Below are 26,078 nucleotides of genomic sequence, written 5' to 3' on the forward strand. Positions count from 1 at the left end.
ACCTCCCTACCGGCCACTGTATATATACGTCCTGAGTTTAAACCTAAATACCGGTGTTATGGCAGCAGATAGCTGCCATAACCCTGGTATTTTTTTAAACTGCAGGCGATCGGCTTTCCGATAAGGGTGGTCCCAGCGGCGGATTCGACACGGGATCAACCTTCCGGGATGGCGGAAGAGGTTACCCCCTCCCGCCGCGTCCCGGTCCTTTTCCCTGCTAACCGGAACCGCCGGCAGCGGGGAAAACGATCGGGTCCCGGATCCTCACAGACAGGATGTCGAGTGAGGGCAAGCTTGCCCTGACTCGACTCTATGATCTTGGAGGACCGGAGCTACGGCAAACGTCGTTGCCTAGCAACCGGCTTAAAGGTCCTTTTTTTTTTTTTTTTTTCTATCTTTATTAGTATACTTGTGAGATCTGAGGACTTTTTGACCCCAGATCTCACAAAAAAGAGGTCCTGTTGTGCCTATTTCTATTACAAGGAATGTTTACATTCCTTGTAATAGGAATAAAAATGATCATTTTTTTTTTTTTTAAAACGGTGTAAAAATAATAAATAAAATAAATAGTTAAAAAAAAATTAAAGCGCCCTGTCCCTGTTAGCTCGCGCGCAGAAGCGAACGCATATGGAAACCCCGCCCACATATGTAAACGGTGTTCAAACCACACATGTGAGGTATCGCTGCGATCGATAGAGCAAGAGCAAAAATGTGAGCCCTAGACCTCCTCTGTAACTCTAAGATGGCAACCTGTAGAAATTTTTAAAGTGTCGCCTATGGCGATTTTTAAGTACCAAAGTTTGTCGCCATTACGTGATCGTGCACAATTTTGAAGCATGAAATGTTGGGTATCGATTTACTCGGCGTAACATTATCTTTCACATTATGGAAAAAATTGGGCTAACTTTACTGGATTTTTATTTTTTTAATTAAAAAAAGTGAATTTTTGTCCAAAAAAATTGCGTTTGGAAGACCGCTGCGCAAATACGGTGTGATAAAAAATATTGCAATAATCTCCATTTTATTCTCTAGGGTCTCTGCTAAAAAAATATATAATGTTTAGGGGTTCTAAGTAGTTTTCTAGCAAAAACAACTGATTTTAGCTTGTAAACACCAAATGTCAAAAATAGGCCTAGTAGGCAAGTGGTTAATGATTCAGAATCTTTTCCTCTCCTTTTTTAATGAGTGTTCTGTTCAATCTTTTTATATTATGTAAAAATAAAATTATGTATGCGGATATGTGGTAGTCATTATTTTATACCTGGTGCCTGAAAAACCCAAGTGCTTTAGTATTTTGGGATTATAACTAATAGGGTATGGTACCTTTTAAACCACCCGTGTTTTGAATTTATTGATTTGAGATATTTATTCAAAACTGAAATGGTTTTAACACTTTTTTTTTTTTTTTAATCCAGATGCATTTTACAGGGGATTAAAGTATGAAAATTCTTTTCTCTGGGAATCCAGAGTTTATCTGTAACTGTAAAAAAACAAACTAGGTTCTGCTGTGTTGTTGCCCACAGCAAACGTAGGCAGTATAGAAATACATTTCGTTCACCTGTACTGAACCTGATGTATAAAAAGTTGTCCCTGATAGCTTATTCCAACAAAGGTTTTGCTTCTGGCATCATCAGGGATTTTCCAGTTTGTGTTCTCAGCTACTGTCATGAGCTAAGAATGTATTTGTTGACTTGGTTGTAATATAAAAGACATGCTTATACTTTAGGGGCCGAGTGAAACTGCACATTTTTTCTTGTGTGACTTTTTTGCTTATATTGATACGCGGTTATATTCTACCAACTTATTTTTAAGTCAAAACCTTTTTTCATTTGGATAGATTAGTGAGGGGCATTGCGGAGTTTGTTGTGGTCCTTTTAGGGGGATTTACTCTTTCTAATTGTCCTAGTCACCAATGTCACAGAGAATGAAAGCGAGCGTAAATTCAAAATTATGAGTTGCCAACAGAATGGGAATAAAGGGCAAATATTGCAATTGGGCCTTGTTCCTCGTATAACTGTCTAATAGGATTTACTTTTATTTGAAAATATCCTCTCAGTTGTTTGAGTCTACAGAACAAAGTAAGATGGGAAATCTCACTAATGAGACACGAATGGTAAAAAACAAAACTGATGATGATTTTAACACTCTCCTACTCTATCCAAAATGGCAAATAAAGATTTGGCTTTGGACTGATGGTAACTCAAAATAATGATGAATAGGTGCATTTTAAAGGCAATTATAATTGTGCAGCTGCAAATGTTTGGCTGTTTCTTTCTAAATAGCAGATATTGTATTCCACACAAAGGAAACATAACATTGAATGGTTCCTTGTTGCCTTATGCGCAATTGTTTTGATGTATAGTACTTCATTGCAATTATGACCTATTATTTGCTGTTCCTTGGTGCTAAAGGAAAAAAAATACAAATAAACTTTCAGAATGTAATTGATTTTCTAAAGGAATTGTAAGCTTTTGCCATTTTAATTCCATGTTCGTAGTGAAATAAAAAAACAAATAGCCTCAAAGTCTATTTGTTAAAACAAGGTTTAATGCCTTATAGAACTACTTTGTATGTAATGGTTGTTGCACTGCACAGTTACAGCTTGTCCACACCCAGTCCATCGAGCTGCATTTTTAGCACACCATATGTCCACATGTATAAATTAAAGTGCAGTGTCAAAATAAAGTAAGTGAAAAAACACAGAGAAACCCTTTAGGGTGCAAACATAAACACTTAGGATATAGGGAAAAAAAAAAACAGCAAATCAAAATGTCCATCATTAAAAGTCCAATTTTGTGATGATAAGGTGTTTAACTTTAGTGAAAAATGACAGTCCTTAGGTGCGAAAACAAGTAATGCTGTTTAGAAAGCAACAGATAGTGTTGTGCTCCCCAAGACAAAAGCCGTTCCAAACTGCTTACCAGAATATATTGCCCACTGAATGACAGGTGGTCAGATTGCACATAGAAAATTAAGGTCTCCCTCTGACCAAACTGTGTCCATATGTCTCACATGATTCTCAGAAAACAAAATGAGAAAGGCAGTCTCGTATTGTAATTAATTAGGCAACATTTAATAAAAAGGGTAAGTATTGCACCAAAAGAATAATAAAATGGTAAAACTCAACAAACATCCGAACATTCAAATATCGTAGATGGTGTTCCCATGGGCTCCACTTCGGGGGCATCCAGTCAGCCAATCAGAAAACAGACAGTGTGGTGACATCACCATCATAGGCTTAACCCTACGCGTTGCATCATAGATGACGTAATCTGGGGACGGGCCAGAATTACATTTCACCACGCAAGCCAGATATATATATGTGCACATGTATGGTGCAAACAGAGCACATGGAAAACAATTGATTTCTATTTGCCCTATTAACACCATACATGTTCAATGCTGTGCACAAAAACACAGCTCAACAGACACGGGCAGGCATTTGAGACAGGAGTGTGCAAAGCTGAAACTGGAAATAATAGTGTCCATGAGTGGCCATGCAGCATAGTAGAGGTGTTTGAATCACAGGAGTGGTTAAAAAGAATAACAAATGTTTTTGCAGATAAAACAATTTACTTACATGTATTTAAACAGCATATCTTAGGTGTTTGCTCGGAGCTCTGCTTTATTTCTTGCACTTGTAAAAGACAAATTATCCCAGGCACAATTTATGCTTCAGTTAGTGGATCACCAGGATGAAAATTCTAATTTTACTGTTGCTTTTCAGAGCCCAAGTCCACTACTAGATCTAATCATCCAGAAAGAGCAAACGGCCAAAAAGGACGTGGATGATACACAAGCAGCTGTGAGGCAGCATCTGCAGAAAGAGCTGATGGTGTTTTTTAACACGCTAATGCTCTGTTTAACTTCAGTTACTGATCGGTAAGTGCCAACTTGCATTTTAAGTCCAGATTTTGACTATGCCGGATTAGTCACGGTGGGCTTTAAGGATATTTTGTCATCTTCTGCTGATTTATGTACCATTTTCTTTGCTTACTTGTTTTGTCTCTAAACATTATTTTTAAACACTGCTTTTCTGTCCAGATTTGGTGAACCTTACCTCTTTTTTTTTTTTTTGTTTTGTCCAATTTTTATACTTTAATTATTAGGCTTGAAAATATTATGATACTCCCACTTCCATTAAGCAGTATTAAAATGTGATCAAGATTTCTAGACTTATGTAAATTCCCATCTAAGCCTAAAGCTTTTAAATGATAAGCACCATTTATTGAAGGACTTAGCAAATGCCCTACCTTTCACTCTGGCAGCAATGACTGCTGTTTAAGAGAGACTTCAATCTCCTTTATTTTTAGTTTTTACATCCCAACTAACCCTTTTCACTGAATTATACTTAATAAACTTACTTGCACACCCAGCGTTGTCCTTATATAGTCCACTGCTAGGCTACTGCCCACTTGGTCCCATGCCACCATCCTCCTCCCTTATGTCATTGAGATCAGACTGTCTCTTCTGATTCTTGCAACTGCCTCTATAATGACTCACATGTACCGCACTACATCATCGGGGGACCAGGAAGAGGACCGGTAAGTGACAGCCAGCCCCTTAATGTCACTGCCCATGTTCTGTAGATTTCCCCAGAGCCTCCTAGGATGTGTAGATTTCAGGAGGGTGCAGGCAGCCATGAGCTAAGTCATTCTTTCCTAGGTTGGGAATGCAAAAGGACATGGAATAATAATCATAAAAAAAGTATTTAGGAAGAACACAAAATGGTGGGGCAAAAAGTAAACCTAGGACATGTGGAGAATGAGAGTAAAGGTCTGTTTAAGAACCCCTCACTGTTTTGTGTTTGTGAGCTGCAGCAGATTTACACAGTTCACACCACTGGGAACACACACTCCTTTGTCACCCCCAGCTGGTTTAAGGGTGTAATGCCCCAGCTGTTCTTTAGTTGATATAGGCTACGTGCATTTAAATAATGTTAAGCTAAAAACTTTTGGTTTCTTGATTTGAATAAAGCAGGGAAGAATTACAGCTCCTGTAGGGTTTTTACCAATATCCTGGGCTCCTTTCAAGAGATTTACTCCCATTTTCTGTCCTGCTGACAATGGTTTTACCAAACATGACCTGGGGGAAAATGTGCAAGAGGGACACAACTAAAAATTTAATTGGAGTTGTAGCCTTTCTGTGTGCTATTATAAAAAGAAAATACTTTCATTTCTGTCTGTGTTGTTGAAGAGTTCTGCTTACTTCCCCTGTGGTGCTATATACAGTTTATACAGAGGCCACATCTATTCGTAAAGGAAATAGTTTGCTTGGGCCAGCTTGGCCCAAGCAAATAAAGTCAAAGTAAACCTGGAGTTAGGTGTTAAGGGTTAATCTGATGTAGTGCAAAACAATGAAAATCGTACTGGTAAAATGTCTCCCAAACCTGTATAAATCGAATTAACTTGTAAATAGACTGGTGCAAGACAGACAGGATTAGTTTGTTAGGCTCTAGAACACGTCAACAAAACAGTAGCTATCTGCACACTGATACAGATTACATGTTGCCTTAATGTGAAAAAAAATTACATGAGTTTCTTCTGTGATTAAACCCTGAAAAGGGCAAAAGGTATCTAAGATGTTGTCTACATGTGGAAAACAGAAGGTAAAGCCATCTTTTACTCATTTTATTCACATTCATGCAACAGGGCTTCTGTGTCTGTGTGCAGATGGCTGCTATTTTGTTGAAAGTTAAGCTGATATCACATTCTGTGTGCCCACTGGAGTACACTGACTTTTAGGGGATTGCACACCCAGGACACTCCGAAAGAAGCATGTTAGGAGTAGCAAATAGCAAAAACATCATCTGATTATAGCTGTGGGGAGGTAGACCAAAGTGGTAGGGCTCATAAAGGTTTGGAAAAGAAGTTCAGCCAATCTACAGTTGTCAAAGGTGAGGTGTCCTACATCAAGAGTGATGTAGTGGGTCCAGGAAGGAGACCCAGGAATGTGTGTGTATGTATGTATGTATATGTATGTGTGTGTGTGCACATATATATATATATATATATATATATATATATATATATATATATATATATATATACAGTATGTACCTTTTCCGTATTCTGTAAAGAAAAAAATAAGAAAACTACAGAGTTATGCTGCCAAGGTGGGGAACAGGGTAGCTGCTGTCTGAAATTCCATCTAGTAAAATTACTATACTACAATTTATTAGTTCTCTTCTGACTGGTCGCTTTAGATATTAATTTTTACAGATTGATGTCTTCTAGCAAGCTATTTTAGGATCTCCTGATGCCATACCCCTGTTCTCTGCAGAATGACTCAGCATGCATTATAAGCTTTTTTTCTGTCTCTGTAAAATATCCCTAAAGTACCAGAATGGCACCCTCCAGTTTCACCATATTTACACTAGTACAACACCTACCATTCCCATGGGAGACCCCTTTTCTGTTTATGATACTAGAAGTCCTAGCACTGAAAACAACAATCTTTTGGCTCCTGGACTGGCAGCTCTTACCCTAAGTCTTAGCTCTGCACTAATGGTTACCCACACTGGCACCACCCACTGCCTTTTGAAAAGTGAGGTCTCAAGGGACAGTGAATGGAATCCTTAACGGAGTTCACTTCATGTCTCAGGCAATGCAGACTTCTGCACTCTTTCTGGGGTTGATATACACTCTATATTAGCTGCTGTAATTATGGTTAAAAGACCCTTTTTGTCCCTTTAAAGCCAGATAAGCTAGACTTAGAACCTCTTTCCCCAGATTAAGGTTTTAATTTTCGACTGTTCAATCTGACTACTTCATATAATTCTCAAGGATAAATGATCAAAAATTCAGCCATTACTGTATTTCTTTTTTTTTTCTTTTTTCTTTTTTTTTACACCAGATTATTGCCTTTTTTTTTCTTTAGATTTATCTAGGGGTGCAAGTGCTTTTTGGAGAGCTCATTGATCCTACCTAGTCACTGCCACACTCTTCAGGATAATGACCATAAACAAATGTACAGATAAATTGCTCCTATCAGATGAGAGGGAACATACACTGCTCAAAAAATTAAAGGAACACTTTGAAAACACATCAGATCTCAATGGGGAAAAATATCATGCTGGATATCTATACTTATATGGACTGGGTAATGTGTTGGGAACAAAGTAATTTCACATCATTTGATGGAAATGAAAATCATCAACCTACAGAGGGCAAAATTCAAAGACACCCTGAAATTCAAAGTGAAAAAATTATGCTGCATACTCTTGCCACATGAGGCTGGTCATTGTGTTGCAGCAGGAGGAACCCAGGACCCACTGCACCTTGGATCTGACAAAGGGTCCAAGGATTTCATCCTGATACCAAATAGCAACCAGGGTGCCATTGTCTATCCTCTAGAGGTCTGTGCATCCCTCCATGGATATGCCTCCCCAGAACATCCCTGACCCACCACCAAACCGGTCATGCTTGACAATGTTACAGGCAGCATAACATTCTCCACAGGTTCTCTAGACATTTTCACGTCTGTCACGTGCTCGGGGTGGACCTGCTCTCATCTGTGAAAAGCACAGGGCGCCGGTGGCGCACCTGTCAATTCTGATGTTCAATGGAATAGAGCCAATAGAGCTCCATGGTGCCGAGCACAGGGCCCACTAGAGGATATCGGGTTCCTTTTAAGCAAAAAAAAAAGAATTATCTAGGTGTGGTGCAGCTCTTTCTTGTTTTAGACATGTGGATTCACCCCAAAACTGCCAATACAAAATGTTTTTATGATAGTTGGCGTTTTGGCATGCATTTCCCAAATCCCACAATACAATACTGAGGCCTCAACATCCTTTTAGGGGTCTTGGCTAGAACACTAGAACTACAACTAGATGTTGAGATTTTGCACATCTATGCACTGACGTAGGGCTGTCTTAAGAAGTTGTGCTGCCTGGGTCCAAGAATGAAATGCTGCCCCCCCCCCCCCCAAAAAAAAAAAACCCCTACCAAAATGCCCCAACATCTATTATTTTATATCATGATAATTAAAAATAAAATAAAATTTATCAGCAAGTCAGGTTTTGCACTAAACACAGAAGTGTGAACCTAGGTTAAGGGCCTGGTCATACCAGGACCACATGGGAACACACGCTTTCCAGTGAGCACAGACTGCGTAAAAAGTAGTGTTTGCACTACTTTCAAAAACACAGTGCACCAAACCGCAAACTACTGTGGTACCATGCAATTTTGTGCCTGTAAACACACTTCATTTGGGGTACCATTAACAATACATTGGCACCCACGTGCAGCAGATCGCAAGGGTAGTGTGTTCACCTGCTGCGTGGGAAACACACACATAATGCACCTTAGTCGCACTGACCGTGTGCTGCTGTGAATGGGCCCTCAATCAACCAGGTATAATAGGGAGCCCCCTAGACCTCCACACATGACATGAGCATAACATTTACAGTCAATTTTACAATCAATCCCCCACACAGCCCAGTGATCTCCATGGCCACATGCAGTCTCCCTTCAGGAAGTAAAAGAGGACAGGGTGTCTGGACCGGGACTTACCTGTGACCTGCAAACAGTCCGGCTGGAGTGATTGCTCTCTGGCTGGCTTTAAAAACGGGGTGGCGACGCGCGTGTCCCTGTTGTCTGTCCACTCAAGCAGTGTGCCCAGCGGGTGGCTGGTGAGGTAAAGGTTAAGTTCTGGTCATGTTGCTGTGGTGGCTGTGGCTCCTCCTCCTCCTTCCCTCCCCTTCCCTTCCCGGAGCCTGTCTGTAACTGGCCCATGTGAGTGGCAATCCCAGCTGAGCGATGCAGTCCCTCGCCTGGCTGGGAGAGGGAGAGGTGCCGGGCAGGTGGGTGAGCGAGGTGGTCAATCTCTAGAGCCCAAAGGGGGCTCTTCATTTAGACAAATTAGGCGACCGTGAGGCCTAAGGCGCCTGCCTAATTAAAGAGCCACCTCTGCTGCCCCTCTCAAAATTCCGCCTGGGTCCAATGGTAGGGCTGGCCCTGCACTGACTGTTCACAAAGTCTGCACTTGCCTAAACAGTTCAAGGATCTTTGTTGATATTCTGAAGGGCAGGTCAGTAATATAGCAGCAATGTACTGTCACCTTTTGTGAATTCTCTTCCATAAAGAAAGGAAAGAGGGAGAGAGAGCACCACTACCTGAGTGTAGTATTTATTAAAACGCAATAAAAATTAAAATTATTTATTGCACTCTTATGTAAAATGAATATACAAACGCATCTTTCTGGTATTCAGTAGGTGGCAGTATACTAGCTGCTCAGTGGTGTTACTGCAGACCCTTTTAGGTGGATATGTCAGATACCAGGATCTAGAAAGTATACCAGGAAACACACCAGGAAGAACCAGCGGCAGTCTTGGTTTGATCTTGGTTTTTACATACTGATGATTCTTTCCAGGTATACTTCCTGGATGCTGGTATCTGACATCACATCCACCTAGAGGGGTCTTCAGCAACACCACTGACCACCTGGTATACTGCCACATACTTGAGACTTGTGCTCGTATATTCATTTTACATGTGGGTACATTATATACATTTAATTTCTATTGCTTTTTAATTAATACTGCGCTCAGGTAGTGAAGATCTCTCCCTTTCTTTTCTTTTTGGTGTTTACATTCGTTCTGCTGGTGGGAACTGTCCCAGATCCTGTGTGAAGGGTAGACTGAGGCTGCTAACCTTATGAACTTTTCATGTTTTATAGGCTTTCCTTATGGACTCTTTATTCTAATATAATATTTTCCTTTGCTTATGTTATATGGGTTGAATTTGTGCCCTAGAACCGTTTTGCGCATGGGTGTGCACTTTGTATAACTGACTTTTTTTTTTTTTAATTCTCTTCCATGCCTGTGTTGGCTTATGTTTTTTTTTTCCTTGAAGAACACATCTACGGTAGCTCTTTTATCATCCTTTACAGACATACACTTCCTGCAGCTCATTATAGGCATGTTAATGATTTCATTTTTCACTAGACTGTTTTGTTGATAATCCAGAACATATTAAGTTATGTATACTAGAAATATGAAAGCCAAAAACTTTATTAGAAATAAAGAGCTAATTGTCGGTTATTACAGTGTGGAATAATTAATCCTCTTAGCGTTAATAGTTGAATGCATGCTGCTAAGGAGTCTAAGACATATCTGTTTCCGCAGAGCAATATAAGCTAACAGAAAATCTAATGATAAAATGGCTTTGCGTGGATACCGGCTGTTCTCGTTTTCACTTCACTCTTAATGGGAATGTTCATGGTTGATATGTTTTCTAATGGTAATTAACCTTTAATGAATGCGGTATCAAAAATTAAGTTCATCTATCCGCATAGAACCTAAAAGGTCCATTACCTTAGTTCTTAGCTTCTTCATTCGTTTAGGGAGTTAAAGAAGAGTGTATCTTGTTCTTGTTCCTAAAATAGTCATTTTCCACTTTAAACTGCAACCACTTAGGAATTAAACAAGGGGCACCTCCAGTACCAAGGGAGACAGCATGTGAGTGCAATGAGGTTTCACTTTTTTGTCTGCACTGACTACAAAAGTAATTCAAGAAAAAAAGAAAAACCAATTAATACGCAAGGTGCATGTCCATTTATATAGGATATAGTTTTGAATATATGGTTAGACTACTGTAAAGTCAGGATGTTACACTATGGCTGCTTATCACTCACAGGAAGTTTTTTGAAGATGTGTTCACTTCAAGAAGTTGAAATTTAGAAACAAATGTATGCTGAGAAAATTGTGGGGCTGCTTATGGTGCCCTTTCTAAAACGGTACCTGCCCTGCCATCCTGCTAATTTTTCCTTTAGTAATTTCTGATATACAGCTTAGCAGTACAGGTGGTCCCCGGGTTACAAACCAGATAGGGACTGTAGGTTTGTTCTTAAGCCAAATTTGTTTGCAAGTCAGAACAGTAAATTTTTTAAGTTTGGCTCCGGCCAAAATAATAATTTTTACGTTTTTTTTGCATAGCATTGGGAAGGGTTAACACCCCCTGTACCATTTGTTTCGCTGTCTGTACCCCTGTTAAGAAGATTTCACCTCACTTCCTGTCCCTATGACAACTGGATTTTGAAAATGTTGGTTTGTTGTGGAAACAAAGATTAGTGATAAAGCTTCAGTGGAGATACCCTTTTCCCATGAGAACTCTTACAGGAGTGAATTTCCCTTCCTAGGGGTAGATTTCTCCTCACTTCCTGTTGTCTTCCTCCGTTTGTAAGTAGGAGTCGTTTGTAAGTCGGATGTTTGTAATTGTGGGACCGCCTGTATAGTTATGGATAGTTTAGAGAGGTCTCGGACTAGCATAACAGGCTGTTGGAATTAGATTTGATGCAAATTGGGTGTGATCCAATTGTGATGGCTTGTGGGTTAGGTTATCAAGCGGGAAACTGACAAAATCAGGCATCTGTCTGATGCAAATCTAGACAATGCATTTTTTGCTGTGTCAGGGTTAATAAATCTCCCAATAGGAGTAGACCTATCACCGGTTTAAGAATATGTATTTTTTTTTAATTTCATGTATTAATGTTACTGAAACTGTATGCAATAAAGATTAAAAAAATATTTAAATCTGTCAACAGAGGTGAGATGACAGATGTCCAATCCAGTTGTTTTCAGCAAGGTCAATCTCATATCTTTGGAGAAAGACCGCCATCTCAATCTGGTAGAAAACCTGTCACAGACCCTCCTGCTCCCCTGCCCTGTGATGGGGGACGTTCAGTCTAAATTGCCGTCAAAAATGCCTGCATGCCAATCCAGTTTTTTATGTCCATTGACAACTTTAGCTCTGCTTGTATCTATAATTATTTGTATCTCTGTGGAAAGGTGTAAGTCTTTTTTGCGAATTAAATATTTACTAATTCTTGTTTGCGAGGTGCACACATTTTAATCTTCATGCCTTTGTGTAGCCACTTCCAATTCACTGTGCATGTGCAAACCAGAAAAAAAAGTGTTCACCGTGCATACGCTAAGCAGAAAAAAAGTATCATCTTTTTCTAAATGGATGGTTTGCACACTGTTGCAACTCCATGAGGTGGTGAAAAGTGACAGACATGTAGCCTGTGAATGGTACAGGTACTGCTAACTAATGTAAAAATGTTTGTTATTTTTGATGATAACAAATCTGCATTTTAAAGAAAATATATGGTGTGCATCAATCTATTTTCTTTGTGTGTGATACCCAGAAGTGAAATTTAAGCCACTGTAATGCCTCTTTCTTGACGGAAAGAAGAGTAGAGCAAAAAGAATACTGCTGCACACATGAGGATGTGCTTCGCCAAAAGGAATACTTCATTGTGCCCTGAATATTAAATATTGCTTTGAGTATTTAATATTTACTTTTTATAACCAGCAGGTAGTGAGAACAAAACTCTTCAGTATTTCGGACACCTGACGATTACAGACACCTTGCTTGCGAGCACAGACATAAACAGCAGAATATACATAGGCACACAGCTAAATGAACCTCTTTTTAGGTGCAATAAACATTTAGCATTACAATATTGGCTCCTGAAGACATCACACATGAATGATAAAATGCATACGGCTGAACTTTCGGTTATGTCTCCTCCGCTTTAGTGAAAAGCATGCTGGCGGATACAGCTGTGCTTCCAGTTTCAATTTTGAGAGCTCCGTTTACCATACCATTTATAAGTGCAATACTAAAACTCTTTTTTGGGGTTACCAGTACCAGTGGGTACCAGTCCCTACTTTTTAGAGTGAGGTCCCCCAGAAGTTTGGCCCTCCTCCTCCTCCCACCACTGTCAGGCCATTCAGAAAGCGCAGCATGCTTTGCACATGTACAGTAGGGGACACCCTAGAACCGATTAAGAATTGGTTGGGGTGCCGACATTGGTAGGTGTCCTAATATTAATAGTCAGCAGCTACAGTAGTTGTAGCTGCTGACTTTGAGTAAGAGCAAAGACATCAACCCCTCTCCTAGCAGAGAGGCTACCTATTTAGACCTTTAGTGAGCAGAAACAGGCAACCAAAGCTAAGTTAGTGCTTTCTTTTTAGAAACTATACTATGTTGTCTTTTAACAATAACACAAATATGATTTACCACATCAGATCCCTGTGATCACACCAGTTGTAAAATGTCTTGAGGGGCAGTCCCTGGGTGGGGACACTATGGATGCAGTTGTTCCATTGACAGCCGATTAAAAGTGTTTGTAAAATACTGATAAATAAAATCAGCAATCCCAATATCCACTTTTGCAATGTTTATTTGTAAAAAAAAAAAAAAATGAGATCCCTATTGACAAGTATACACCAGACTTTTAAGGAACCACACCATATATAATAAGTTGTAACATATTTTATTGCATCATAAGAGGATTAAAAACCTCAATAGTTGTGCAGTATACATTCCTGAATTGCATTACATATGATTTATACATGACATAGCAAATGCACATTCGGTGTTAGAGACTCCCATATAGATATCAACATAGTAGCAGGAGTGTTTGTGTCATGTTAATCCAAACACTCCTGCTACTTCTAAACTCCTTAGTGTAACCTCCTCATTTGATCTGAAGCAATGGGTACAGGCTTCTACTCACACAGACGGCAACACCCTTGACCTTGTATTTTCCTACCTTTGCGCTCTATTCAACCTCTCCAACAATCTTTTTCCTCTCTCTGATCACCACCTCATTAGTTTCCCTCTCTCTCTCCCTGTCTTCCACCACAGTTCCCTCCAATCGCCTAACACTCACCTGTAGAAACCCTTGCCACTTTAACACTTCTCTATTCTGCTACTAACCACCTCTGTGACAAAATCTCACCCCTGTCCTGCCCTGCCCAAATCTAGCCACTTCGGTCTACAATAAATCCCTGTCCTCAACCCTGGACAAACAACCCCCCCCCCCCCCTCACTACACAGTCAGGCCTCAACCCCTACAACCCTGGTAAAGAGATGACACCAGGAATCTCAAAAAAACGTAGCCGTGCTCTTGAGCATCTGTGGCATAAGACTTCAGTCAATACAAATCTGCCCTCCAAAAATAAAATTATTACTTCCACACTGCCAAACAGACCTATTTCTCTTTCGTTCATTGGCGGACACAGCTCCTGATTCTTCTTAAACTTTGGAGTTCTACTGCCCCCTACAAGAGTAGGACACTAGGCAGGAAAAAGCTTGACTATGCCAATGGGCAGTCCCAGGGGGTATACACCCACTCTCTGCTATAGGCACTTTATTTCCTGCCTAGTAGTAAGGACCTAGTTCCTTGCTGAGATCTTTGGTTCTGGCAATTTTTTCCTTTTTAAATTACATTTTTTCCCTATGTTTGTTATTTTGTTCCTGTGAGAATCTACATGGACTGGGTCACGGACTGGATATTTTTTTACAGGATCCAGAGGGTCCCCCCAGTCTGGCCAGCGAGCACGCACAGGCCTCAGCTCCGCGCTAGGTCGGCTGCAACATAGCCCCACTGGACGAGGGGCTGACCTGCGAGTTAAACGTCTCGTGAGGGCGCATACGACCTAGACTGAATTACAGTGTTCCTCCTGGCCGACAGCCCCCAATAAGAGTACTCTTATTTCACAGTCTACCAAGGGCAAGGAGCGCCGTTGTAGACGGGAACCATTCTTCTCGGTTCATAAGAGGCCTTTTCGGCCCTCAAAATCTCAAGACAAGGGATCAAAGCCCTTCAGGGCCTCCACCCGAGGTTCCAAGAGGACCTGGTCTGGCAAGCCACAAGCGGGTTCTTCCAGACCAAGGCTTCCTCTGCAGGAAAGGGCGCCCTCACCTGTTTCTGGGGTGGGGGGATGTCTTTGATGGTTTCCGGATCTGTGGACCTCCTTGGTACAGGACGAGTGGGTCCACGAAGTCATTAGCTTCGGCTACAAGATCGAGTTTTGGTCTTATCCTCCGGAAAGGTTCTTGCACTTGCCCCCAGATTGCTTACCGGGTCTCTTTGGGGCAGTGCAAGACTTGTTACTTTAAGGGGTGATTGTTCCGGTTCCGACTTCGGAACGTTTTTAGAGGTTTTACTCAAACCTCTTTACAGTGCCCAGGAAGGAAGGCAAGGTATGATCAATGCTGGACCTCAAGGCGCTAAACTGCTTGGTGCGGGTACAGAAGTTTTGAATAGAGTCCTTTCATACGGTAGTGGCGTCCCTACATCAGGGGGATTTTCTTGCTTTGATTGACATCAAGGACGCCTAACCTCACATTCTAATATGTGCCGGTCACCAGCGCTTCCTCCGCTTTGCCGTGGGTGAGGAGCATTATCAGTTTGTGGCGTTACCCTTTGGTCTCGCCTCTGCTTCTCAGGTCTTCACAAAAGTGTTTGCCCTGGTGCTAGCATTGTTGCGTCAGCGGGGTATCGCAGTACTGGGGTACCGGAATGATCTTCTGCGAGCAGCGTCTTATGGACGACTTGGAGATTACTCTGTGAACTCTGAGGGAGTTTGGCTGGATTCAGAACCTTCAGAAGTCTGCTCTGGTTCCATCTACAAAACTGGACTATCTGGATCTGACTCTGGACTCTGACTCTGGACTCAGCCAGAGTGTTTCCTCCTCTGAAAAAACTCCAGACATTGCAGGAGGCAATCCAGCTTCTGTTGTCCAGCAGACAGTCATCCCTCCGGGCTTGCATGCGAGTGCTGGGCCTGATGGTGTCTACCTTTGAAGCAGTTCCTTTTGCACAGTTCCACATGAGATTTCTGCAAAAAAATTCTGTTGAAATGAGACAAGAATCCACGGTCTCTAGAGGTGGCTTCATTCCCCAGCACTTCAACAGGGAAAATCCTTTCTCCCCCTGTACTAGACAATTGTCGCCACGAATGCCAGCCTGTCCGGGTGGGGAGGCGCCCACAGCACAGATTGTGTTCAGGGGGTCTGGACCCTGGAAGAGTACAGACTGACGATTAATTTACTGGAAGTAGCAATCATACTTTGGATCATTGGACAATTCGTCTTCAGGGGTGTCGGGTAAAAATTAAATCACCAAGGGGGGCACAAGAAGTGTCCTGCTGGCTCGGGAAGTACCTGGCATTCTAAGGTGGGCAGACTGATTTGTTGCAGCCCTCTCTGCTGTACACATTCCAAGGGAGGTATAGAGGTTTATGGCACGGTCTCGAGATCCCGACGCCACAGACACATTAGTGGCTCCTTGGAGTCAGTATCCTCTGATTTATGCCCCCCCGTCTTAAACTTCTGCCAAGACTCATGTGCAGGATCAAGGCAGATGGGATTTCGGTCATTCTAGTGGCTCCAGACTGGCCATGCTGGTCTTGGTACGCCAAACTGGTATGGCTGGTCGCTGATGCTCCTTAGAGACTTCCTCTCAGAAAAGATCTGGTGTCCCAGGGGCCAATCTGCCATCCTGCTTTGCAATTGCTGGCTTTAATGGCTTGGCTGTTGAGAGCCAGGTGCTGAAGGATGGAGGTTTTTCTGGATCGGTGATTCCTACTCTGTTAAAGGCTAGAAATTTTACCTCCTAGGAAGATCTATTATCGTACTTAGAAGACATACCTTTATCCAGGGAGTTCGACACTTGACTATTCCAGTGTGGTCCCCATTGCCGCCATGGAACCTCAATTTGGCGTTGTCAGTTCTCCAGAAACCTCCCTTTGAAAATATTCGGGAGGTTTCCCTGCTTATGTTGTCCCAGGAGGTGGCCTTTTTGGTGGCTATTACTGCTGCACGCAGGGTATTGGAGCTGGCGGCGTTGTCTTGTCCACCTTACCTGGTTGTTCAGAGCTAAGGGGACCCTTCGTCCCTGTACGTTATTCCTTCCAAAAGTCATCTGATTTCCATTTGAATGAAGACATTGTGTTGCCTTTTCTATGTCCCAGGCTTAAACATCCTAAGGAAATTGCCTTGCATTCCCCGGATGTGGTTCAGGCAATCGGTGTACCTGGCAGCTACGGAGTCTTTTAGGAAGTCAGACTCACTATTTGTACTCATGGATGGACCTCGGAAAGGGTTGGGTGCTTTTGCTGTGACCATTTCCAGATGGCTCAGACAGACAGTAATTTAGGCCTATTCAATTAGGGGTCAGGTTCCTCCTTTTCTTGTTAAGTGCCTCCTGGGCCTTCTGTCATGAGGCATCGATGCAGGTTTGCTAGGCGGTCACCTGGTCGTCTGTGTACACTTTCACAAAGTTTTATAAAGTTGATGTGTTGGTGTCTGTGGATGCTTCTTTTGGCCGCAGTTTTGCAGACTGCTGTTTAGAGGACCTGATCCTCTTTGAGGGTGTATTGTTTTTAACAGGTGAGCTCCAGTTGTTTATGGTTGAGCTTCATGTTGCCTGGTTGGCTACGGTTAGCCTTGGAATTTTTTTTCCTGCTGTTTTCCCACCCCTCTTGTTTAACACTGCTTTGGGATTTTCCAATGGTTAAGAAGAATTAGGAGCTGTGTCTGTCAATAAATGAAAGAAAAAATTCGATTTTTGACTTACCATAAAATCCATTTCTCTGATGTTTATTGATGGATACAGCACCCACCCCTTTGTGAAGTTGGCTTTCATCTGACACTGATTGTAGCAAAACTGAGTGCCTATAAGTGAGAGTGGGTGTATACCCCCTGGGACTGCCCATAGGCATAGTCAAGCTTTTTCCTGCCTAGTGTCCTGCTCCTGTAAGGGACAGTAAAACCCAATGGTTAATTTTTTTTAGAAAAGTGGTTGCTAACTGACACGACCTGCAATCACTCACCCAGCGCTTATAACAATATCTCACAATTGTTATGACCAAATATTAAAATTCAAATAAAATAAAACCAACTGAGATAAAAATTCAGAGCAGCTGCTGTAAAACACTAGGCTTATAATAAATGTAATCAACACCACAGTGCCCAATCCACCTCAGTATTAATGACATTCAGCAGCGCTAATATGTTAACACATAAATTGCATTAATTTCTTAATGTCAGCAAAAGGAGCGATCTGTTTGCATATATCCAAAAAGAAAATGTCCACAAGATAATATATCCCTTGGTGAGTCAGTCACTGAATAAGTCCTGTATATAAATAACATGGCATGCAAGGTGGCTTGACAAATGGTGGTACTCCCAGTGCTCAAATTGATTACTCAGAATGGGCTGTAACTCCTCCACCACACCTGCTGTGCACCCCCTGTTGCAATTGACACTCACCAAATATAATCAGATAGTGGCACTTTATTATGTCAGCATTAACTCCTCTCTCCTCAAGACTCCTCCTCCTCTGCTCCTATTATCGGCTGGGGTCCCTCGGGCCAGAGTATCACTCCAAGGAATAATAGCTATAACCTCGGTTACCACTCAAACGCAGGGCCACATATCCCAAAACACCACCAGTCAGAGGGGAGTAAAATAGAGGATACCATTAGTGTAATAACAAATTTATTGCCGACAAATATTACACACAAGTTCCCCCCTTTAAAATATGTGGGATATGTGGCCCTGCGTTAACCGAGGTTATAGCTATTATTCCTTGGAGTGATACTCTGGCCCGAGGGACCCCAGCCGATAATAGGAGCAGAGGAGGAGTCTTGAGGAGAGAGGAGTTAATGCTGACATAATAAAGTGCCACTATCTGATTATATTCAGTGAGTGTCCATTGCTACAGGGGTGCACAGGAGGTGTGGTGGAGGAGTTGCAGTTTCTGAGTAATCAATTTGAGCACTGGGAGTACCACTATTTGCTTTAAATGCCCTAAAAAACATGTATAGTCTCAATTTTTTTTTCTTTACTTGTTTTTGAAGAAAGTATACTTACCTTCCTTCTACTTTCTCCCTCTGTGGCCGCATCCGCGCTGTCACTTCCTGCTTGCGTTGACTCCTGGGAGCTTAACGTCATCGCTCCCAAGAGTCAAAGCGCCTGCACCGGCCCCGCTCGTCAGTTCTGGTGCAGGCCCGTCATTCCCTGCTAAACCGCTTCTGGGCATGCCCAGAAGGAATTAAATTCAAAATACTAACAATAACTCACAAAGCTGTCCACAACTCTGCCCCCAGCTACATCTAGTCTCAAAATACCAACCAAATCGTCCTCTCCGTTCCTCCCAAGACCGCCTGCTCTCTAGCTCCCTTGTCACCTCCTTCCATACTCGCCTCCAGGACTTCTCCTGAGCCTCTCCCATCCTGTGGAATTTCCTACACCAATCTATCCGACTATCTCCAACTATATCCACTTTTAAGCGATCCCTGAAAACTTTTCTCTTCAGAGAAGCCTATCCTGCCCCCACCTAAGAACTTTTCTTTTATTCTCGTCATCAGCTCATCCCCCACAGTTATTACTTTTTGTATCACTTGACCCTCCCTCTTAGATGGTAAGCTCTAACAAGCAGGGCCCTCTGATTCCTCCTGTATTGAATTGTATTGTAACTGTAGTGTCTGCCTTAACATTGTCAAGCGCTGCACAAACTGTTAGCACTATATAAATCCTGTATAATTATAGCAGCGTCATCTTGCTTGTTCAACGCATTTTGCAGGTCAACACCTGCTTCCTCATCTGCTTTTACAGTACTGAAGCACTCATTTCATGTTTGGGAATAGTCACATTGGACTTACTTTTTATTGCTTTGTCAGTTTATCACAATTTATATTTTTATATTTATCACTAAGATATGACCTCACTTCTTATCTTCATGGTTACATGAAGTCTTATGATGTATCGTATTTAGTTGTGTGAGCACCATTCTTTACTTTGTTTTTTAAGTTTCTAGGTGATTTATTCACTTATTTAAAGGGGCAGCTACACATTACCAACCAATTTATATTCAGGGCGCCTTTCTTTGATATTGATTTATTTTGATTGATCGACTTTGGTACAACTTTGCTCATGCATGGTTCGAATCATGGTTGGTTCCTGCCGAATCGGCTGAGATTCGAATAATCTATAGCTGGCTTTAAGCAAAATAAGGGTATAAAAATTTACACTTTTTTTTATTTATTTTTTTAAACATTGTGCCAAACCATTGCAGTATGCTTTAAAATATCCTGCTTTTAAAATGATTTATATATAAAATACAGCACAAAATAAAAAGTTACAACCAGTGCAACCATCCCTTTATTTTTCATTGTATAGACTGTTTTCCCACGTGTTAAATTATCAAGGCACATGCTTAGTTTGCTACATTTCACAGATAACAATCCTCCACTACTTTCCCATATATAAAATATAGATAGTTCTTGTATTTTCACTCCAGCCCTTTAATGTTTCTAGCAGTTTGTCAAGCTGCCAGAGCTATGATAGGTATGTCTTCGCTTTTCCCTCATCAGGATTCAGTCTTTAGCATGGATTGTTGCTTCTGCTGCTTCCTATATTTTTCATTGCTTTAAAGAATACTATATTTTAAAGCAGGATGGCTGATTATCCAAGGTGCTTATTTAGGGAGATCCCTGCTATGTATAAGACATTTTCATGACAGATGTCACACTTATTATGTTCCAATACAGAACTGCTGCCAAGGATACGTAAATTGTACTGTTCTTTTTATCTGATGATTCTGAATTAGGTAGATTGGACAGGCTTACAGTTAAATGGAAACTGCACAACAGTGGCCGGAATTGAAGGCTTTTGTGAAAATTGCATGATGAAGAGAAAAGGAAAATATGTCATTAATTTCCTTGCTTGACCTTTCTGCTTATAATCTGAGACTTCATGACGGTCATTTTATTGGTTAATGATTACCCGAGAACACATGACAGGGTGAAGACATGACATAAAGAACTGTATACATCAGTGAAAGATTTTCTTTTTATAAATTCAGGCTCTTAGATCGTCTGAATCTGTGTAATGCAGCTGACAGCAGGCCCGGCTGTATGCAACACAGTTTTAAATCTGAGCTTCTGGGGACCCTTTTGAATACCTACGTCAACAACTCTACACTAAACCTACTGCTGCTACAATGGATGGACATCATTCTTCACATATGATTTCCAATTTAGATGACACTATAGGAGTGAGGTTGCTTGGCTTTATCGTTACCGTCAATGAGGCTGGTATGGAAACATAGGCAGGGAAATCTCTCCAACAGTTAGTCTTTGATTGAAATAGCTCAAAATTCACTTTTCACTTTTTTTTGAGTTTGCTTATAATTTTAATAAATTGAAGAAATGCAGAGTAAATACTACAGATAATGTTTCTGTCCAATTGCCTTGCATTTTATAATACAATAATTTGTAATAAACATATGTTACTTGTTTTAGAAAGAGAGAAAGGAAGCAAACGGCCATTCTAGTAACTACTAAGAAAGATACAGCTGAAATAAAATCATTATTCTATGATAAATCACATAACTTATCAATAGTTGACATCAGATGGCAGCCATACATGCAGAACTTTCTTATTTTCCAATAAATGTGTCATTTAATGGATATTTACTCCTTTTTTGCGCAGGCATGCACTTTCAAGTGATTCAAACACTCAAGGACTGTCTTGTCTCTTGGTTGAAATATTCGGAATGAGGAAAAAAAATCCAATATGAATAATTTCCTACTGGTGTGGTCTCTTGTGTTAAGTAATCATGGGCTTAGGCTGGCCAGAGGAGGGTATTTTTTATTTATTTTTTTGATCAGTCTGCAAGCTGTTCGAAATAAACAATCAATGGATTTCCCTATTCACACAAACAAAGTGGATAGAAGAATCCTCCCTGCTGTGCTATTGTATTCTGACAGTAGGACTCTGGTCAGTGGCTGCAGCTGATTGGCAGTAGCCGGCTGGTAGAGAAACATTGACCAACATTCCCGTTTGACAGAAGTCAATCATTAGATCAACTTCTGGCATTAGATGTATCGAAGTTCAGTTGGTCTCTGCTGAACTGGCCACATTTTGATCCATCTATGGCCTTCCTAAAGGATAAATTCACCTTTGGTAACATGTTAGTTGTTTTCTACCCATATTAAAGGTATAACATGTTTATTATACAGCACCTGCCTGCTCCCCTCTGATCCCCAGCTTTGACGGCAGGGTATCCTCTCTAGCACCCGTTGTCACAATTTCAAAAGCGCACGTCAATGTGAAGCTCTGCCCACATGACTACGTCATTCATTCACAGCAATCTGTAAATAAATTAACTACAACTACTGTTTTGCCTCGAGCAGGATAATTGTTGTTTTGCTTTCAATATCAAATTTGACCACAAGATGGAGTCAATGGTGAATTTACTGTACTGAAACTAAAAACTGTTTAGCTTTAAAGTTAATGCATAGAATGCATTAAGTTAAAAAAAAAAAAAAAAAAAAAACCTTCCTGCCTTTACAACTCCTTTAGCAAAAGTTCCCATCATTCTTCAGTCTTAGAAGAGACCGGTGCATCCTGGGAGCTCAGACTCAATTTTAGAGACTTGAGAGAAGAAACCAGTGATCAGAGCACATGTTGGATTGGAACTTGCATCTCTTTGCATCCGCTAATGGCAGAATGGCTGGTGAGAATTACTTACTGCCATTCACAGCCTATTTGTTCATTGTATTTTGTGTGTATTTAATTTACTGCTTATACTGTATGTACATTTTCTGGTTTCTTCCAATAGTTTCATCCCATCCTGTTTTGTTAAAGAGGTTGCATTGTTTAGGAGATATTTACATTGCATGCAGCCAATGACATCATCGGCGCATGCGCTCTGAAGGAATGGCCGCCCGTGCCATTTCTTCTGAGCCCTGTGACATCACACAGCTCCGGCCAGTAGCACAGTCTGAGTCCGCAGACCCGCAAGGAAGACGGACGAAGATAGATGCAGCCTCCAGCGGGGATGATGCAGGCTTCGTTTGCAGGTGTGTGTCACCTAATGTGCTAATATGCTTTGCATACTAGCACATTATGCATTTACTTTGCAGGTAACAAAAATATATATAAATTTTTTTTACAGGCTTTACTTCCTCAAATGCCTCAGTTACATCCAGTCTGGCTTATTGCAGAATAGGAAGGTTTAGCTGCATGTCGAGTTACACACAGGGAAACGTGTAGCGAGGACTACCATCTGCCATCGCAGCAGATGGTTTATAGTCTCAAAGAACTGTGAGGGTGCTGGTGAGCCCTCAACTAGTTCATTGATCTTCCTGCTCTCTAGTAATGGTCTGCCCCTATGGGATGTGCGGGCAGACAGCTATACTGAGATTCTGCAGGAGTCTGACATTGCACCGATGATCTGCTGATTGTGTGGGTGCAATGAACTACAGGCTTCAGAAAAAAAAAATAATGCATTTTTTTACCTGCAAAAAATTTGAATTTATTTTTTTTAAAGGTTAACCTATCCTTTAAATGTCCATCATCTAATTGTCTTGATTGCAGATCCTATTTACCCTTTTAGTTTTTGAGGTTTGATGATCATTGAAGTAACTAAAACGAAGTGTATTCTTTAATCTGATTTTCTTTAGGTACATTGTTGAAAATAGGCTTTAATGAATCTTTCCAGAACCTCATATTTTAATTTCCTTATTTATAAATATGGATGAGAATTTCAATACTTCCTAGGTACCAATAACACAGCACTTTCATTGATGGTCTGTAATTCATGTATTGTAATTATTTGGAACACAAGAGTAAATTGTCAGTAGTGGAAGGGTCTTTACAAACCTGCAATTGTATCACACTAAGAGTGGTTACGCGTTGATAAATCTGAAAGTTAAGCCAGCTGCATAATTTTTTTTTATAACAGACATTACAATTTTGGCATCTGATTTGTTTGTTGCCAGGGAACTGGCTTGAATACTGATCTCTTCATAGACCAATAAACATACATTTTTGTTTAGTAATTAATGCGTTGCTCTGTGTCAGGTTTTGAATGGCAATTGAAAATATATATTTATGTGTTTACAGAAAAAATTATTTGTGGATATATTTAGCTTGGCTTGGTAATTATTCACTTAGATTTTGGCCAACTTTTCTTAAAGGACAACTGTTTTTACTATGTGTAACTAAGACTGCTTGTCATGCTGATAGGTCTGTCATCATAGTTACATAGTTGTTAAGATTCAATCAAGAAATCTGTCCATCCAGTTTAAAGGTGAAGTCCAGCCTAACGCTTAAATCAATACATCTCTAGACATCCACAATCTAACACACTAACCTATCTAACCCTGTAAAGAAGAAATCCAGAGGACTTCCGGTGCCAGCGCCCATGTAAGCAGCAGCGTGGGACATCGGCTCCAGGCATTGCCAGCGATCTAATCTGCATTTTCAGCCCTATTGAGCCCGCGGACGCTGCACCCAATCCTCCATCCACCCCGGGGATCGGGCGGCCATGGACCGTTTTCTTCAACACGGCGGCACTCCTCTTAGGCGGCCATGGAGGACACCGCCCCCCACTCCGGCACTGCAAGGCTCAGCCAGCCTCCGAATCCTATACCTGAGGCACAGATAGCCTCTTTAGCACAGGCAGTAGCCACACTCCTTTCACCCACCATCAAAGATGCAGTGGACAGAGCCATCTCGGATGGGATCACGCTGAGGAAGGAGATAGGCGACCATGCCCACAGGCTGACCGAAATGGAGCACAGGATGTCCGACCTGGAAGATGGAACTGCAGGGATCCTTTGCTATGGATCAACAGGCCAGACAGACCCAAAGGTATTTACTGGACAAAGTGGATGATCTGGAAAACAGATCCAGGAGAAATAACCTCCGGATCATAGGGCTACCAGAATCCTATGGCACCGACACTCTCTGTGATATGGCTTCCTCTCGCCTGCCCACGGCCTTGGGGATCCAGTCGGCCTGCTCGGTGGAGCGAGCCCACCGCCTGGGGGCCCCTTCAAATGACAGAGGCACCCCTCGCGCTGTTATCGTGCGGTACCTGAATTATATGGACCGGCAGAATATCCTGAAATCCTTCCGCAACTCCAAGGCCCTACAAGTTGACGGTCACAAACTTTTAATCTTCGCGGACTACTCCCAGCAGGTATTCCGTCGCAGGAAGGCTTTTCAGCCAATTTGTCAGGCTTTGTTCCACAAATCCTTTAAATTTACTTTGGCCTACCCTGCTATTCTACACCTCGTGGATTCATCTGGCGAACAGAAGTCTTTCTCCATACCAGATGAGGCCTACCACTTCTTGCAACGCCATTTTAACATTACTCTGGATCCTCCCTCCATGCCTTCCCCTCAGCGCCCTCAAGGCGACAGGGAGCAACGGAGCCCCCAGAAGAGACCCGGCAAAGAAGCAATGAGTATCTGGTCCCTCTTCACGAAATGGGCATCGCTGACTATAACCCGGACACCAGCCTACTAGTCCCTCCTCCCCTCTTTTGAGGTCATTGACGTGCATATCCTGTGTTCACCCACAGCAATACATCTGTATTCCTGGTAACTATGCATTAGATATTACTGTACTGTATTTGTTGTTGTAGATTTCATGGTAAGCTACTTGTTTTGTGCCCAGGTGCACTGATGTGTGGCCGCGTGGTCCACCCATGGCACTGCCCTCCTCTATGACTCGCGGCTGTTTGCAGCATTTTCTTGTTCTGCTCACCCCCCTCATAGAGGATTTGATGTACATGATGGCCGCTCGCCTTGCACACCTTGGCCAGTCCTAACATCTTCGGCCGTATTGCTGGTGCAGGACTCCCCTTTCTGGGTCCATTGCAGCGCCCGCCAGAGGCAGTGTGGCATGATAACGGCAGAAAGGGCTAGATAACTGGACCTGGTAACGCTGTCCAATGCGCGAGCGAGCTCCCATGAGGAAAAAAGAGAAGTCCGATACTTTTTGTTTGCACTCTGTTCCCCACGATTCCCTTTGCCCCAGTTGGGCTATTCCCATTACCTCACCCGATACTTATAGCACCAGCACCTATTGGCATCTTGTTTACCACGACTATTTCTACACCATGGGTCAATCAAATAACTACGAACACCCGGGCACTCACACCCGTTAACGCTAACCGGCTCCGAACATACTCTCCCTGGAACCCACCATGAGTGTGATTTCATGGAATGTTAAGGGCCTCAGATCCCCCAACAAGAGAATGGCAGTGCTTAGACACTTGAAGCGTCTGAAGGCTGACATTGCAGTTTTTCAGGAAACACACCTGGAAGCCAAGGACTTCCATCGCATGCGTAAATTGTGGGTAGGACAGGTTCTAGGATCCCCGGCAGTTAAGGGTAAGGCGGGCGTCCTAATACTCATCAACAAAAATCTGGATGACGATGGCCGGATAGCAGTCATACACCTGGCTACCGCTCATCATG

General features: G+C 41.9%; 1 protein-coding gene across 1 annotated transcript in view; it reads left to right on the forward strand.

Moving 5' to 3' along the window:
* Positions 1 to 26,078, forward strand: part of RTTN (rotatin) — a 423,025-nt gene that overhangs the window by 206,708 nt on the left and 190,239 nt on the right. The window contains exon 28 of the mRNA XM_082257758.1: positions 3,728 to 3,882. Coding sequence (XP_082113884.1) covers positions 3,728 to 3,882 — 155 coding nt within the window. The remainder of the gene's footprint in view (positions 1 to 3,727; positions 3,883 to 26,078) is intronic.

This window comes from Pelophylax lessonae, assembly GCF_965119305.1.
Source record: "Pelophylax lessonae genome assembly, chromosome: 5".
Taxonomy (NCBI): domain Eukaryota; kingdom Metazoa; phylum Chordata; class Amphibia; order Anura; family Ranidae; genus Pelophylax; species Pelophylax lessonae.